General features: G+C 41.7%; 1 protein-coding gene across 1 annotated transcript; it reads right to left on the bottom strand.

Moving 5' to 3' along the window:
• Window positions 1–5,837: 5,837 nt before the first annotated feature.
• Window positions 5,838–8,355, bottom strand: LOC104216698 (peptide-N4-(N-acetyl-beta-glucosaminyl)asparagine amidase A-like). Its single transcript, XM_070146503.1, has 2 exons — window positions 8,250–8,355; window positions 5,838–7,300 (listed from the first exon to the last, which is right to left on the bottom strand). Exons 1-2 carry the CDS (start codon window positions 8,353–8,355, stop codon window positions 5,838–5,840), a joined length of 1,569 nt encoding a protein of 522 aa, XP_070002604.1.
• Window positions 8,356–13,958: the final 5,603 nt, after the last annotated feature.

Raw genomic sequence — 13,958 nt, 5'->3', positions numbered from 1 at the left:
TCTCTGAGTTGCATTGCAACTTGAGCTGTAATCGACCCATAAATATCCATGATTCTCTGGCCGGCGATAGTGGCATTTATGCCGTTTGGTCGTTGAGACCTTATGTGGCCCGGAGGCTTTGCATAGTAAACTATTTTAGATCCGGTCTCCGAATCGGGTTACGATTCGAGCTCATTTTAATCCTCAAGTTGTCAAGATTTTTTAGCTGGGGACAATGGCTTTTACGCTGTTTGGTCGTAGAGACCTTTCAATATGAGGCACGTAGGCTTGCTTAGCTAGCGACAATGGCTCTTATGCTATTTTTGCCCGTGGGCTTTTTGTAGGTTTTGTTTCTGCTCGTTAAGGTCTTTTTATAGTATTTTTTCCTGACCCGTCGTCGGTTCCAGAGGAACCTCGATTTCAAGTCATTGTCGTCGATGTTTCGAGCACCTCGTAAGGTTCATAGCTTGTAGGTCGAGTAGATTGACGCTCTTGCATTTTTGGAGCCAACATTGTCGGAGCTCGTTTTTGCCTTTTGAGAGAAGCCTGTTTTAACCGGTTCTTTCCGAAGTATATTCAGAGTGGTGGCCTGTGATTTTTTAGCGACAGTCGGGGGTCCCCGAGTCGCGTTATTTTGGCTGTATCAGCCGTTTTGACCGTAGTCATATGCATTTGGCCGTAGCCATTTTTGATCCCTAGTGATAGTTTAGGCGTCTACATCGAGGGTATGCCCTTTAGGGATTCTTACAAATGGGATGTATAGCCTAAACTTCAGGATTTTTCATGCCTGTTGAGGTCTTACGGTTTGTCATGCCTGTTGAGGTCTTACAGTTTGTCATGCCTATTGAGGTCTTACAGCTCGTAGAATAGATCTGGTTATGCCGAGTCTGCCCGCTAGGGTCTTATAGTTTCGGATTTTCCAGTGCATGGAAATTGGCGACAGTTTCTGAGTTATCGAGCTTGTTTAAGTTTGAAGACCGCTTCTCGTGAACTCGGAGTTGCATTGTGAGGGCTTTGTAAGCCCGGGGTTCCGACCCTAGGGTCGTCTAGGCGCTGAACCGTTTAAGTCTCCAAGTGTCTCGGGACGTATTTGACGGAGAGGTTTTTGTCAAGAGTATACTACGACTTTCCCTTTTTGGAGAATGAGATGTTGGAAGATATTCTCCGATCCATTGGCGCTATACATGTGTTGTTACACTGAGTCGACCTATTTTTGGTTGACTGTGGTTACTTCGGTGATTTTCATGTTGCCTTACTCCGAGAAGGAGCCTTTCTCTTTTTTCATGGGAGAAAAAAGGTATTTTTTTATTGCCCAATATAATAATACATGCTTCCGCTTTGGCGGGATCTGATTACATCGACCGTTTGGCCTTATACATCGTCTCCCCGTAGGAACCTTTGCTTGACGTTTCTCCACCTCCTTTTAATCGGGCGGCTTCCAGGGGGAATGCACCTCGCCTCTTGAAAGTTGGCCGTAAGGGCGACTTCGAGCAATTCTGTGGAGTTTCCCCTTTAAGCAGCTTCGCAGTTGTTGCCTCGTTAAAAACCTTGCCGGTAAAAACTCTTCTTTTTTGGGATAAAAAACTCGATTGAAGGAAAAGAGTGCAACGAGCGCGCTTTAGGGGTCTCGAGGTCTCCTGATAGTGTTATGTCCTGGTATCTCCGGTTGAGCCTGCATGAGGGTTAGTTCTTAATCCGAAATGAAACAAGAGGAATGGATGTACCTTTAAACGAGATAGGCTGGTGGCACCTTCGGGTTGGCTTATTACGCCCGCCCGAGGGCAGACACGTGATGCAGATTTCTATTGTGTTGTCAAACCCGACCGGAGTTGAGACCTGATTCGCCCATTGGCTTTTTCGGGAGCGGAGGTACGGGCGCTAGTAACACCTCGTGTATTGCGAACATTTCCCTTGCCGCATGTTGTTCCCCATAGACGGTTTTGATCCCGTCCTTTGTCGGGAATTTTATCATCTAGTGGAGAGTGGATGGTACTGCTCTCATGCAGTGTATCCACGGTCGCCCAAACAAGGCGTTATACCTCATATCTCCCTCGATGACATGGAATTTGGTGTCTTGGGTTGTGCCGGCCACGGTAATTGGAAGGATGATTTCTCCTTTCGTTGTTTCGCTCGCCATATTGAACCCATTAAGGACCCGAGTGGCGGGCACGATCCGTTCAGTTAGTCCGAGCTGTTCTACCACTCTTGACCTGATAATATTGGCCGATCTACCTGGATCCAAGAGTACACATTTTATCTGAAAAGAATTCACAAGAAAGGAGATTACCAGGGCGTCATTGTGGGGTTGAGACAAAGCCTCAGTATCTTCTTCTCTGAACGTGAGAGCGTCTTCAGGGATATATCCCCGAGTCCGTTTCTCCCTGGTGATGGATATTTTTGTTTTTCTCATTATGGGTTCCTGCGGGGCATCGACACCCCCCATGATCATGTGGATGACGTGTTGCGGCTCGTTTGCCTTATTTTTCTTGGTTGCCTTCCTGTCCCAGAATTGATTTTTGGCCCGATCGCTAAGGAATTCCCGAAGGTGCCCTTTGTTGAGTAGCCGAGCCACTTCTTCTCGCAGTTGATGGCAATCCTCGGTCCTGTGATCGTGTGTGTTGTGGAACTCACACACTAAGTTTTAATTTCTCTACGAAAGGTCCGACTATATTGGTTTGGGCCACTTAGCGTCCCTGATTTTGCCGATAGCGAATACAATGTCTGATATGTCGACGCTGAAGTTATATTCTGATAAGTGGGACACGTTCATCAGCGCCATGTTTCTATCGAACCTGGTTCTATTGACGAGCCCCCGAGGGTCTTGTCCTCGATCTATCCTCCGATCGCCGTGGGCAGGTTGCGCCTCGGGGCGTTCCTTCTGTCTTCGAGGTACTGTTGGTACCTTTCTTTTTTTGGTTTCGTCTCTTTTGCCAGGAGTCTGTTTGGGTATACTGAGCCCGAAGGGGCTCCCAGCTGGTCATCCTCGGCCCTGATCTTTGACTGGTATCGGTTGTGAACATCCGACCAGGTCACGGCCGGGTATTCGATTAGATTTTGTTTTAGCTGTTTTGAAGACATCGAGCTTCGTTCGTTCAGGCCTTGGGTGAAGGCCTGCACCGCCCAGTCGTCGGAGACTGGTGGCAGCTCCATTCGTTCATCTGGAAGCGGGATACGAACTCCCGCAACATCTCGTTCTCTCTCTGCTTGATTTTGAAAACGTCAGGTTTCCTCGTTGCTACCTTGATGGCTCCGGCATGTGCTTTTACGAAGGAGTCTGCTAGCATGGCGAACGAATCTATGAAGTTGGGAGCCAGGTTGTGGTACCACATCATGGCCCCCTTTGAAAGTGTTTCTCCGAATTTTTTCAGCAACACAGACTCGATCTCATCATTTTTTATGTCGTTGCCTTTTACTGCGCAGGTGTAAGCAGTGACGTGTTCGTTAGGGTCGGAGGTGCCGTTGTACTTAGGGAGTTCCGGCATTCTGAACTTTTTCGGGATGGGCTTCGGGGCCGCTTCCTCGGGGAACGACCTTTGAATGAACTTATTTGAATCCAAACCTTTGAGGACTGGGGGCGCTCCTAGGATCTGATCGACCCTAGAGTTGTAGGTCTCAACTTTTTTATCGTTGGCTGCAATCATTTTCTCACCTGATTCAATCCTTTTGGTGAGGTCCTCGAGCATTTTTACGATGGCGGGACCAGCCACTAATCCGTTGTTGCTTGACCTTTCGAGTACTCACTCAGCGGGAAGAGCCGTCTCCGGTGCTGCTGTGCTAGGGGTTCTCGGATGGCTTTGTAGCTGAGAGATGGCCAGTTGTTGTGCCTGTAACATCTCAAAAATAACATGAAGACTAACTTCCTGTTCTTCCCGGGCCAGGGTTTTTTGTGCTTCCTGTTGGTCGTTGTGTCGTACGCTCCTGCCGGTGTGAGAAGTTTCGTCAATTTGTTGTGCGTCCTGCGAATCTGCGTCCGCTAGGATTGGTCCGGGAGCGATATTAGGATTTCATGGAGGTGCTCCAGCGGCCGGGATAGCCACACCATTTTCCCCGTGATTTTCGAGGTTTGCCGTTCTCAACTCTGTTTACCGAGCCAGGCATTTTGACCTGAAAGCAAAGGATCTTGGAAAAGAAAAAGTGTGAAAGATAATGTGCGTTTGTGTGACGAAACCAGCAAGAAAATAATCACTATTATTTTTAGCCCCACGGTGGGCGCCAAATTGTTTACCGTGAAAATGGTAACAACAATTAAATTTGTAAATGAGATTCTAAAAATACGTGATCGATTCCCGAGCTAGTTGTTAAACCAGTTAATATTAAGAACGTGAAGTATAATGATAAATGCGAGCTAAGACGAGGCAGTAATCAAACCATAGGGGCCTGTTGCCCGAATGCAGAGATGGTCGATGAGACCTCAAGGCCGGCGTTGGTATCGATCTCGAACTATCGGGGATAGCCGGGAATGGGATAACAGTTAAAGGTATAATAAGATAGGGATCTTTCGGCCAATATTAAGCTATAAAATGAAGAACAAGTTAAGAGGCAATGGATACGGGGGCGGCCTCGGGCCAATGCCAAGTGATAAGAAGAATGACCGAAGATAAATGACTTTGAGCCAAGGGGAATAAGCAATTTAGAGAAGAGAGAGAAGATATTATTGCACTTGTGGAGAAAATGGAGCGATATCAGTCCCCTACATGGTGGGGTGAGTCCCCTTTATATAGGAGGGGAGATTCGGCTACAAGTATGTGAGGATTAATTACAAAGTACGGTGATGGGATGGCTTGACATGATGCTTCATCATAGGCTCTGGATAGGCCGGGCCTGTCAGACGTAGCCATGTGCCTAGAGGGCTTCCCCTTCTGTCCTGGCTTCGTTCTTCGTTTTCTCCGAGTCGGGCTTCGACGAGTCCCGAGGTAGGGAATTCGGTCGCGACCTCCTAACCTCGGGGCCCCGGGGCATGCTTCCGAAATGTCTCGACAGCGAGAAATCAAGTCTTCTGATTTCGCCGCATACATAAGTCTTAACACTTTTCAAGGAACATATTTTCGTTTTATTGTTAGAATTCCGTGGGCGACGATTTTGGTCAGGACGTGGAATAATGTTTTCATCCTTCTCCTTACTTTTTGTGCTTACTTTCGTTGTTCAAGGAGAGAGATGGCGATGTTATTTGATAACCTTTTAAATGGTTGACCAGTTCATTCTACAGAACTGTTATTCTCATGAACAATGTTTTTCTTTTTTTTTTTTCCAGGACCGATGAACAGGGGATCCTTATTGTTGCAAAATAATGAGCATGAGGCTATGTTCAAACTCCCAGTCCTTGTATCAGCTACTTTGTTCTTTTGTACATTTGTCTCTATGATTCCTCTTACTCTTACACTGTTTCTCCCCTTGTGGACTAATAAATGAGAGGCAGTCACATTGGTAGCGTTAGTAAGAATGGTGTCTACAGTTTAAAGCCATCAAGTCTCTGTGCAATATATATCTCTGGATAGTAATAAAACCACCAGCATGAAGGTGTATTACTGCTATTTTGGCTGCTTCTTCCTTTACAGTTGTTGGAGTAATATTTACGAATATGTAGTCAATTTAAGTTAATCCCTCATCCAGAAGACAGGAAGACTATAAGCAGAGTTATTAAGTTCATTTCATGGCATTTCACTTTCTTATTGAAAGATGAAACCTACAACTTTACACAATATGATTACTACTAAGACAAGAATTCGGGGATCAATTCAACTGATGCTATACACTACATGGTCGTAGGGAAAGAAAGGGCAGTGGGAATGGAGCATTTAACTCATAACCTCAAACGGAGTCACAATTCACAAAGGATAAAATGAACCATGCCACTGAAACTACAAGAAAGCTGCACAAACACTGCTTGCAGTGTCACTCGTAAGCGTGCCATTAGCAGCTGAAACGGTCCTAGAATAGCAACCAACTTCATCCCTGTAGGAATAAGTTTGTTGAGTGGTGGCTCCACCAGATAGAGCATCATGATCTTGAACAACCATCCACCCACTGCATATCTGCCGATTTGTCAAAGAGATTGATAAATCTCCAATGGACTTCCTCTCCCTCCATTCATGATCTAAATCAGTAAGCATCAAGCTTGTATCATTCTCTGTTGAAGGCAAATTCTCAGTGGTCATACTAAGTGGATATATCTTCTTTACAGTGGTCCTAGAAATCGTGATACCCGTATCAGACACTACTCTTACTATGCTTTCTTCTCTCACATTCTGCCCTACCCCTTTTTCAGTACCATTGTGATAAAACTTTATGTCATTCTTCAACTTCACTTCTCTCGAAACTATTGTAGTTAAATTTCCTGAAGTTGAATTCACCCACCCCGAAAACTTGCTCTTCCTCCCCATCTCAATCTCAAACGACCCATCAAGTCCATGAAAACTAGAAGATCGCTCGATGTTAAACTTAGGAGCACCATAATTAAGAACCTCAGCCTGAACTTCACATGGAGATTGACAATCATCTAACCATAAATGCAAATTCCCATCCACGAGCCAAAATGGGATACTATCCGCCACCCCAAGATCCAAAAAATGATCTTTACCATCAAGCAGCAGCTCCAAAAACGGGGTTAAATCAATATCATAAGAAGGAAGATCAAAGGCACCAATTGAAACCACCGGTTCCCAGAACAAAGGATTAATTCCTCCCGTGAAAATCACTGGGAATGGAACCAAAGATCCTACCAAATTCTCATCTATCTTTAACAAAACTTCCCTATAAGCTCCATGGCCTCTTTTTGTGGTCAAATTATTCATCTTGAGATATGAATCCGGCGGATTTGAGTACCAAAACTCATCATCCCCGTGAAACGATACATAAATTTCCATCACAGATTTGTAAGTATTCTTTGGAATCATAACTCTCTGCCCATGTAATTCTGATTCACTCTCAATCCTAAACCAAAATCCATTATCTCCATTCCCCGATATGGGGATTATCAAATCAGCCGGTTTTTCATATAAATCCAACGAATTTCTCAGTTTGTTAACTTCCATTGAAATATGATTATTATCAACATAATTACCCAATTCAACCGCGGTAACATTCTTAATATCATAGTATAAAAAAGTAAGATTAACATGATAAACCCCAGTAAAAATTTCATTAACTAAATTTTCGAGCATGACAGAAAGGGTAATATTGTCCTTTAAAAGAATAGAAGTGTACTTGGTGACGTCTTTATTAACGGTCCAGAAAATTCCGTCATCGGCGGGCTCAGCAGTGCTGGTACGGAGAAGTTCAGCACCGTCAAGCCAAACGGCGGCGATACGGTCGTACTGTTCGCCTTTGCAGGATACATTGAACTGGAGAAGGACATGAGTCCAAGAGCAATTAAAGGGCGGGGAGTAAGGGATAGAGACTGGCGGAAGGCCGGTATGTGTTGCTGAAGTTGTGGGTGAATAAGGGCAGTGTGCAAGATGGAGTACTGTTGTTAGTGAAGAGTAACGGGCGACTGATTTCGATGTATGGATGTGGAGTTTCGGGGGAAAGTGTATGTTTGATGAAATGGGAATGGTGTTGTGGTAGTGAAGAAGAAAGTGGAAAAATGAAGAAGAAGAGAACAGTAATAATGGAGGGGAGCATTTTGACCGCTGATGGAAATGAAAATCTGTTGAATTTTCTAATTTTGGAAGGCAGGAGCTGAATCTGAATCTGAATCTGAATTGGGGTTTTGACTGCTCAGATTTGAGAATACTCAGCTTGTTTTAGTTGGTCCAGTAGGCAGCAGCTAAGATGTCCAAGTTCAACTACAGTTCCTAAGGTGAATGGTTTTTGCACAATTTGGGTTTAATAATTAGAGCTTAACAGCTTGTTTGGATGGTTGTTACCCATTGTATTGTATGATATTGTTACTTTAAATATAATATTTGTTTTGATTGTTACTTAAATTTTATTGCATCATATCGTTAAATCCGTCGTTACATAACGACAAAATATGCCACTTTATGTAACGACCAATTTGGTGTGGTGGAGTCGTTACCTTGTCTTTTTCTCTCAATCTCACCCTTCATTATTAATAAATAATTTTATTTTATCATTTACCCTACCTTTTTATATGATAATTTTACCATATATCATAATTTTTTTTATAATATTACAAGTTTATTCTTCATATTGCAGGTGCGTGATATCATGAAACGATGACAAACGACACAATCTATCCAAATATTATATTTATCAAACGATACAGTACAATACAATACAGTACGATACAATACATTATGAAATGATACGTAACAACCATCCAAATAAGCTGTAAGAGTCATGGCCCTTCTTGCCAGTAGTATCCTGGATGACGTTGGCTTGGGTGGCAGCCTTAATTTCTCCGTCGTCCGTCATTCCCTTAATTGCAATCTTTGCTTTGATACCATGTAGCCAACGTGGACGAGGCTATAGTGATAGCTGAGTCGCTCGTTGACTTTAAGATTGAGTCTGTCAAGTCCAAATGGGACAACTCCGAGTGGGGTGGATGAGACCATGACAAGGATAAGGGTAAAGACATAGCCGAGGTATACAAGTGCAATGGAAAGGGGCCATCCCATAACAAACGGGATCCAAGAGAAACGACAAGGAGTCTAAAAACAATAGCGAGTACGTGCCTAAGGGAGGGTGCTACTTCTGTAAAGGATCACATCGGGCAAGTGATGTCCACAGTTGGGGAAGCTTGCAGTAATGATCGAGAACTTTGCTCAGACACACAAGGATGACACAGGAGGGACTGCCTGCATTAGGGGAATGCGCCTGGAATCTAAGCCGAAAGTAGGGGATTCCAAAGCCTATCTTGGCGGCATGCAAATGGAGCATGCCGGTAGTAAGAAAAGTTAGGCGGACATAGTTGAAGAGGATGGTGAGTTACAAAGTGATGGTACGCTATCGGACATAGACGATGGACCAAGCAGAGGGGTCAAGTTTGCTAGCAATACTGGGACCACGGAGGGCAGCCAAATAGGGAGTGAAAGCACAGACCCGATGCTTGAGAAGCTGCTAGACTTGGTCGAGTCAAGGGGAGATTCAGGGTAAAAGCAAGGAGAGGCATCCGATGGGCGGAGAATCGAGACCATCATTGCTAGATGTCCAAAGAACAAACGGGGCAAGAAGAAAAGTGACTAGTACCTTGTGACATGGGAATGCGTACTACCCCATAGGGCATCATAGCTAATGGACAAAGATATCCGACGATGCCAAGGCGAGGTGCGCGTGTACGTGTCGATGCTTTGTGCCGAGGGTGCCACAAAATTGGGTGGGGATGAGGGAGGGGGAGTGTCATGGACCGCCACATCATCATGCCACGTAGGTGCTATTTGACATATATTTTTGCTACATGGAAAGCTTATATATGAAATAGACTAGCACATATGAGAAGGTTCTAGAGAAATATAGAGATTTCTCATGGAAGACCTTAGAACCCTATGGAATTGATAGGAAAGTCCTTAGAAGATTCTAGCTATGTAGAGAATTCTAGAGAAGGGACTTACTTGTACATAATAAGGGCCTTGTGTAATAATTATTATTTACTCACTAGTCCTTAGGAGACTAGTATATAAAGAGGATATTCATTTGTAATTCACCAAACAAACAATTCAAGTTCTCTATAATACAAAGCTTCTTTTAGCAATTTTCTTGTGTTCTTTCTAACATTCCTTTAGAGATCTTGAGTGTAGTAAGAGTGACTATGCATAGAAAAAAGTGAGCAAGTTATGCAAGATCGTGAGCGAATTATCAAGTGACACACGTGTACTTAGTTAACGACTAAGGACATGACCTAAGTCCCAATAAATTCTTAGTTATTGATACGTCATTGAACTATCCAGTTTAGACAAAGATCATATCCCAATATTGGAATCAGCCATGTCTATACATTCTTTTCTCCTAATTTGAGCAATTTTCTCAACCGAAATAATTTAGGGGGTCAAATTTCCACAAAGAGGAGATACGAAATTGCTGATCGTTTTACGAATATCATATCTTTTTAGACTTGTATCTCCTAAACATTAACCCATCTAAAGAAAGGTACCGTAATAATTGCTACCTCCATTTCGATTAATCTGTTTTATTTTTCTCCTTGTTCTATTTAAAAAAGAATGTCTCTTTTTATATCTAGTATAACTCTTTAATTCCAACTTTTTACCTGACATATTTTAAGACTAGATTTAGATTGCTTGAGTCTTGAAGCTTACAGAGAAATGATACTGTTTGATCTACGAGCTCTCTTTTGCTTCTTGTTATGACTTCTGTTATCTTTCTGAGTTATGAAGACCTCTATTTATAATTGTGGAAGAGAAGAGACGTGATGATAAAATACTCTTTTCGGCCAATCAGATTGAAGCGTGACAAGACCGTATTTGATTGGCCTGAACATGTCACTTGTACATGTAGCATAATTTAATTGACCTTTTAATTTGACTTGGCATTAGGGTGGGCATAAAATCCGAAAAATCAAATTCCGAACCGGGCCGAATTAATTCGGTATTTCGGTTTCGGTTCTTTTGGTATTTCGGTCTAATTCAGTATTAAATTTTTAGTATTTCTGTATAACGATACGGTCCTCGGTATTAAGATCTTGAAATTTCGGTATACCAAATACCAATTTTTAAAGAATTTCATGCAGGACCTATACTGCCCAGCCCAACAGCCAATATGTGAAATGTTGTATCTCTACACTGCCCCAGTGGCCAGCCCAACCCAATAGGACTAGGCCCAACTCTTACCCTCTTTCCCAGCCGTAGTTTCAATTCACTATAGGAAATTAGGAATTACTAATTAGAAACGGAGAAACCTAACCTAAGAGATCGCTGTGACTTGTGAGAGAGAACTCAGAGAAGTTAGAACCTAAGTACTAGGAGTGCGATAGAGACGAGTCAGACGACGTCACGACCTCGGCCCCGACGACTCTCAAGTGTGACTGCTGGTTTCCTCATTTTTTTACCTTCGTTCTTCAATCTTCAACTCTTCAACATGTTCATAACTTTTCATTCTTTGATCTTCAGCTTTTTTATAATAATTTATGGTAGATTTATTGGTAGTTCTTGGAATAAGGAAAACTCTTTGTGCATCTAAGTTTTTCTTTTTCACATTGTTTGTGGATCTACTTGGTCACTGCAAAATTTTAGAGCTAAGTTGTATTTTTTCGACTCAAATTTTATGTATAGGTTGACTACATGAAGTTTGATCACGATGTTCTGCCACTTGTTTTTTTAATGGCTAATCTATTCATAAACAAGTTCTGGAAAATTTCACTTTGAACCTAAAGATTCCAGTGACATGTAAAGAGTGGGATTAGTTTTTTAATAGAGTTAAACTACAAGATTTGAACGAGTGGTAACGCTTGTTGCACCTGCACCACGGACAGAGGCAATTTCTTGTTAGGTGGCATACTTTATTTTGATTATCTTCATTTGATGTAATAATGAAGCTTCAAATTTAGCTCGTTGACTCGGATCTCTGAGTCTTAGTTCTTTCTCATTATAGTTTGACATATTTTTTGTTGTATATCTAAATTCAACTCTAGTTTCAATTTGTGTTTATATTTGTTTTAATTTTGTATAGATGGCAGATGAAAGTAAAGTAAGTGATGCCGGTGTCACACTTCCTTTTTGCGCGCCCGCCCCGAAGGGTTAAATGCGTGAGGGGAGTTTTTCCAATTTAAGTGACAATATTCGAAATGGGATTATTTATTTAATTCAGAGTCGCCACTTGGGAAAGGTTTGGCTTTTGGTGTCCCAAGTCACCGGTTTATCTTGAATCCCAAATCGAGGAAATTTTCGACTTTTCCAAATGAAGTCTGCGAACCAGAAATTCTAAGTAAGGAATTCTGTTGACCCGAGGGAAGGTGTTAGGCACCCTCGAATCCCGTGGTTCTAGCACGGTCGCTTAAATTGTTATAATGGCTAAATATCTGATTTAAATACATGTTGTGACTTATGTGCTTTTATTAAGTTTAAACCGCTTTTATTATTATCATTTATTTTTATAGAATTGCAACGTCGTGAAAATGCATCTCGAACCACGTCACAATCAATGCACCCGTAGTTGTTAACACATTTCGACTCCGTTGAGATTTGAATTTGGGTCACATGAATGTGCACCCGATTTTGAGAATATAATTTACTTAAAGTCGCGCCTAAAGAATCTAAACGCGTTATTATCTTTGGGGAAGGCAGTGGAATTCACTAAACAGTCCATCCCAAATTCTAAGTATTTATCATGATCAATTATTGAGGGCCCCGCAATTTGCATTTTTATTCGGCGAGGCTCGTCTCATTATTTTAGAAGGGTACCCTACAGTGGCTATATTTCTACTACGTTTATCTTTAAAGAGAAAGATGATGCCGAACTTTGCTTGTTTGAACAAATACAGACTGAATCCTTATTATGTTTGCCGAACCTAAACTTGTTTGATTACCTGATTGATTGTTTATGAGGTGAGGGTTACCTTATGCTTTGTCTTCATTGAGTGAATACGCTTATTAATTTGCTAAGTGAAATTGCAAACAAACTGACAACATATATTGAGTTATGTCTAACGACCTCCAAGTTCTATTTTAACACTCTAACCTATTCGAAATTGATAAACGAAATCGGCTGTTTATTAGGAAAATTACTACTAATTGAACTCAGAATGACTATTAGTTTCTCTCAACAATCATCACATTGTTTTGAAACAAAGAATCTATACCGAAACCCGATATCGAACCTGTATTGGAACAAATAAACTGACAAGAGAACTGGCATTCATAGCCAGACTCTTAATGTGACTGCATGAGAGTTTGTTTGGGATACATCTATCCCAGACCTAATACCACAGATTTGTCAATTCAGCGGTCTAGGCAAAAATACATACAAGTGCTTGCCATGACTCTATGTTGTACAGTCGTAACTAAGCCAAACAGCGTTATACTGAACTGAATGTATACTAAATCAAACGTGTTGTCTATGTCATACTGTCATTACTATTGAACAGTGCTATCTAACAGTCCATCTCAAACAGAATGTATGCTAGTTTATACAAAGTATTTGCAATTTGCAGCAAAAATACAATCCCAACTAACATTCGACCTATTTTTAACACCAATGTTATAACATGAACAGCTGTTTGTTTTCTTTATTTCTGTTTCAACTTCAAACTTTCAACAATACAAGGTTTCAGAGATTGTGTACCTGGAAATATTTGACAATTGAAGAAAAGGGGCAGTCAGCAGAGTACAATGACAACAAAATGCAGCAGCAATCACAGCACTATCAGTGGCAGCAGGGCAGAATAGCAGCAGGCAAAGCAATACAGCAAGAAACAGGCTCGAGTGCAGAGATGCAACTATGGCCAATAGAAAGTAATAGCCAAATAACAGCAACACCCAGTGGAGTAGAATCAGAACTCCAGACAGACCAAACCAATAGTAAACCAATGAAAACACTCGACTAATAGACACAACTGGAATTTCAAAGAATCAGAATTGATTTGAACAAGTTGAACAACTGAAACCCAATAATAATAGGAGGAAAAAGTTTCTGATTGTTGGTTGTATCCCTTCTATCCCTTAATCTCTCTCTATCTATGTGTATCTATTTTTATGTATTTCAGCTCTCCTTTCCAAACTCCTCACAGTGTGTGTATTTTCTTTTTCAGCTCTCTAAGTCCAGTCCCTCTTTTGTATGTCTATCTCCTAATTCTGTATCTCCCAATTCTGTCTCTCCCCCTCAATTCTGTATATCTTTTATCTCCCAGATCCTCCTCCTTTTATAAGCCTCCACACCATCTCTTTTAACAGCCTGTTTTCAAAATGTCACAGTACCCCTCCTATGTGTCTTTTACCTTTTCAGATCCCAATTAGTTATTTAAGTATATAACCTCCATCAACATTCCCTGGCAGACTTACTTTTAAAAGGTTTAATACTTTTTAAACTTAAAGCAAGGTATGGGCAGTAGAATATGTCTGACAGCATAT

This window comes from Nicotiana sylvestris, chromosome 5, assembly GCF_000393655.2.
Source record: "Nicotiana sylvestris chromosome 5, ASM39365v2, whole genome shotgun sequence".
NCBI classification, from domain to species: domain Eukaryota; kingdom Viridiplantae; phylum Streptophyta; class Magnoliopsida; order Solanales; family Solanaceae; genus Nicotiana; species Nicotiana sylvestris.
This window is presented reverse-complemented; position numbering and strand designations above follow the sequence as displayed.

Excerpts from the sequence above, each read along its gene's own strand:
- LOC104216698 (XM_070146503.1), bottom strand. The coding sequence starts at position 8,355 with ATGACGGACGACGGAGAAATTAAGGCTGCCACCCAAGCCAACGTCATC. Across the intron at positions 7,301-8,249 it reads CTTATTTGGATGGTTGTTAC|GCGAACAGTACGACCGTATC; the intron begins GTATCATTTCAT and ends TATCCTGCAAAG.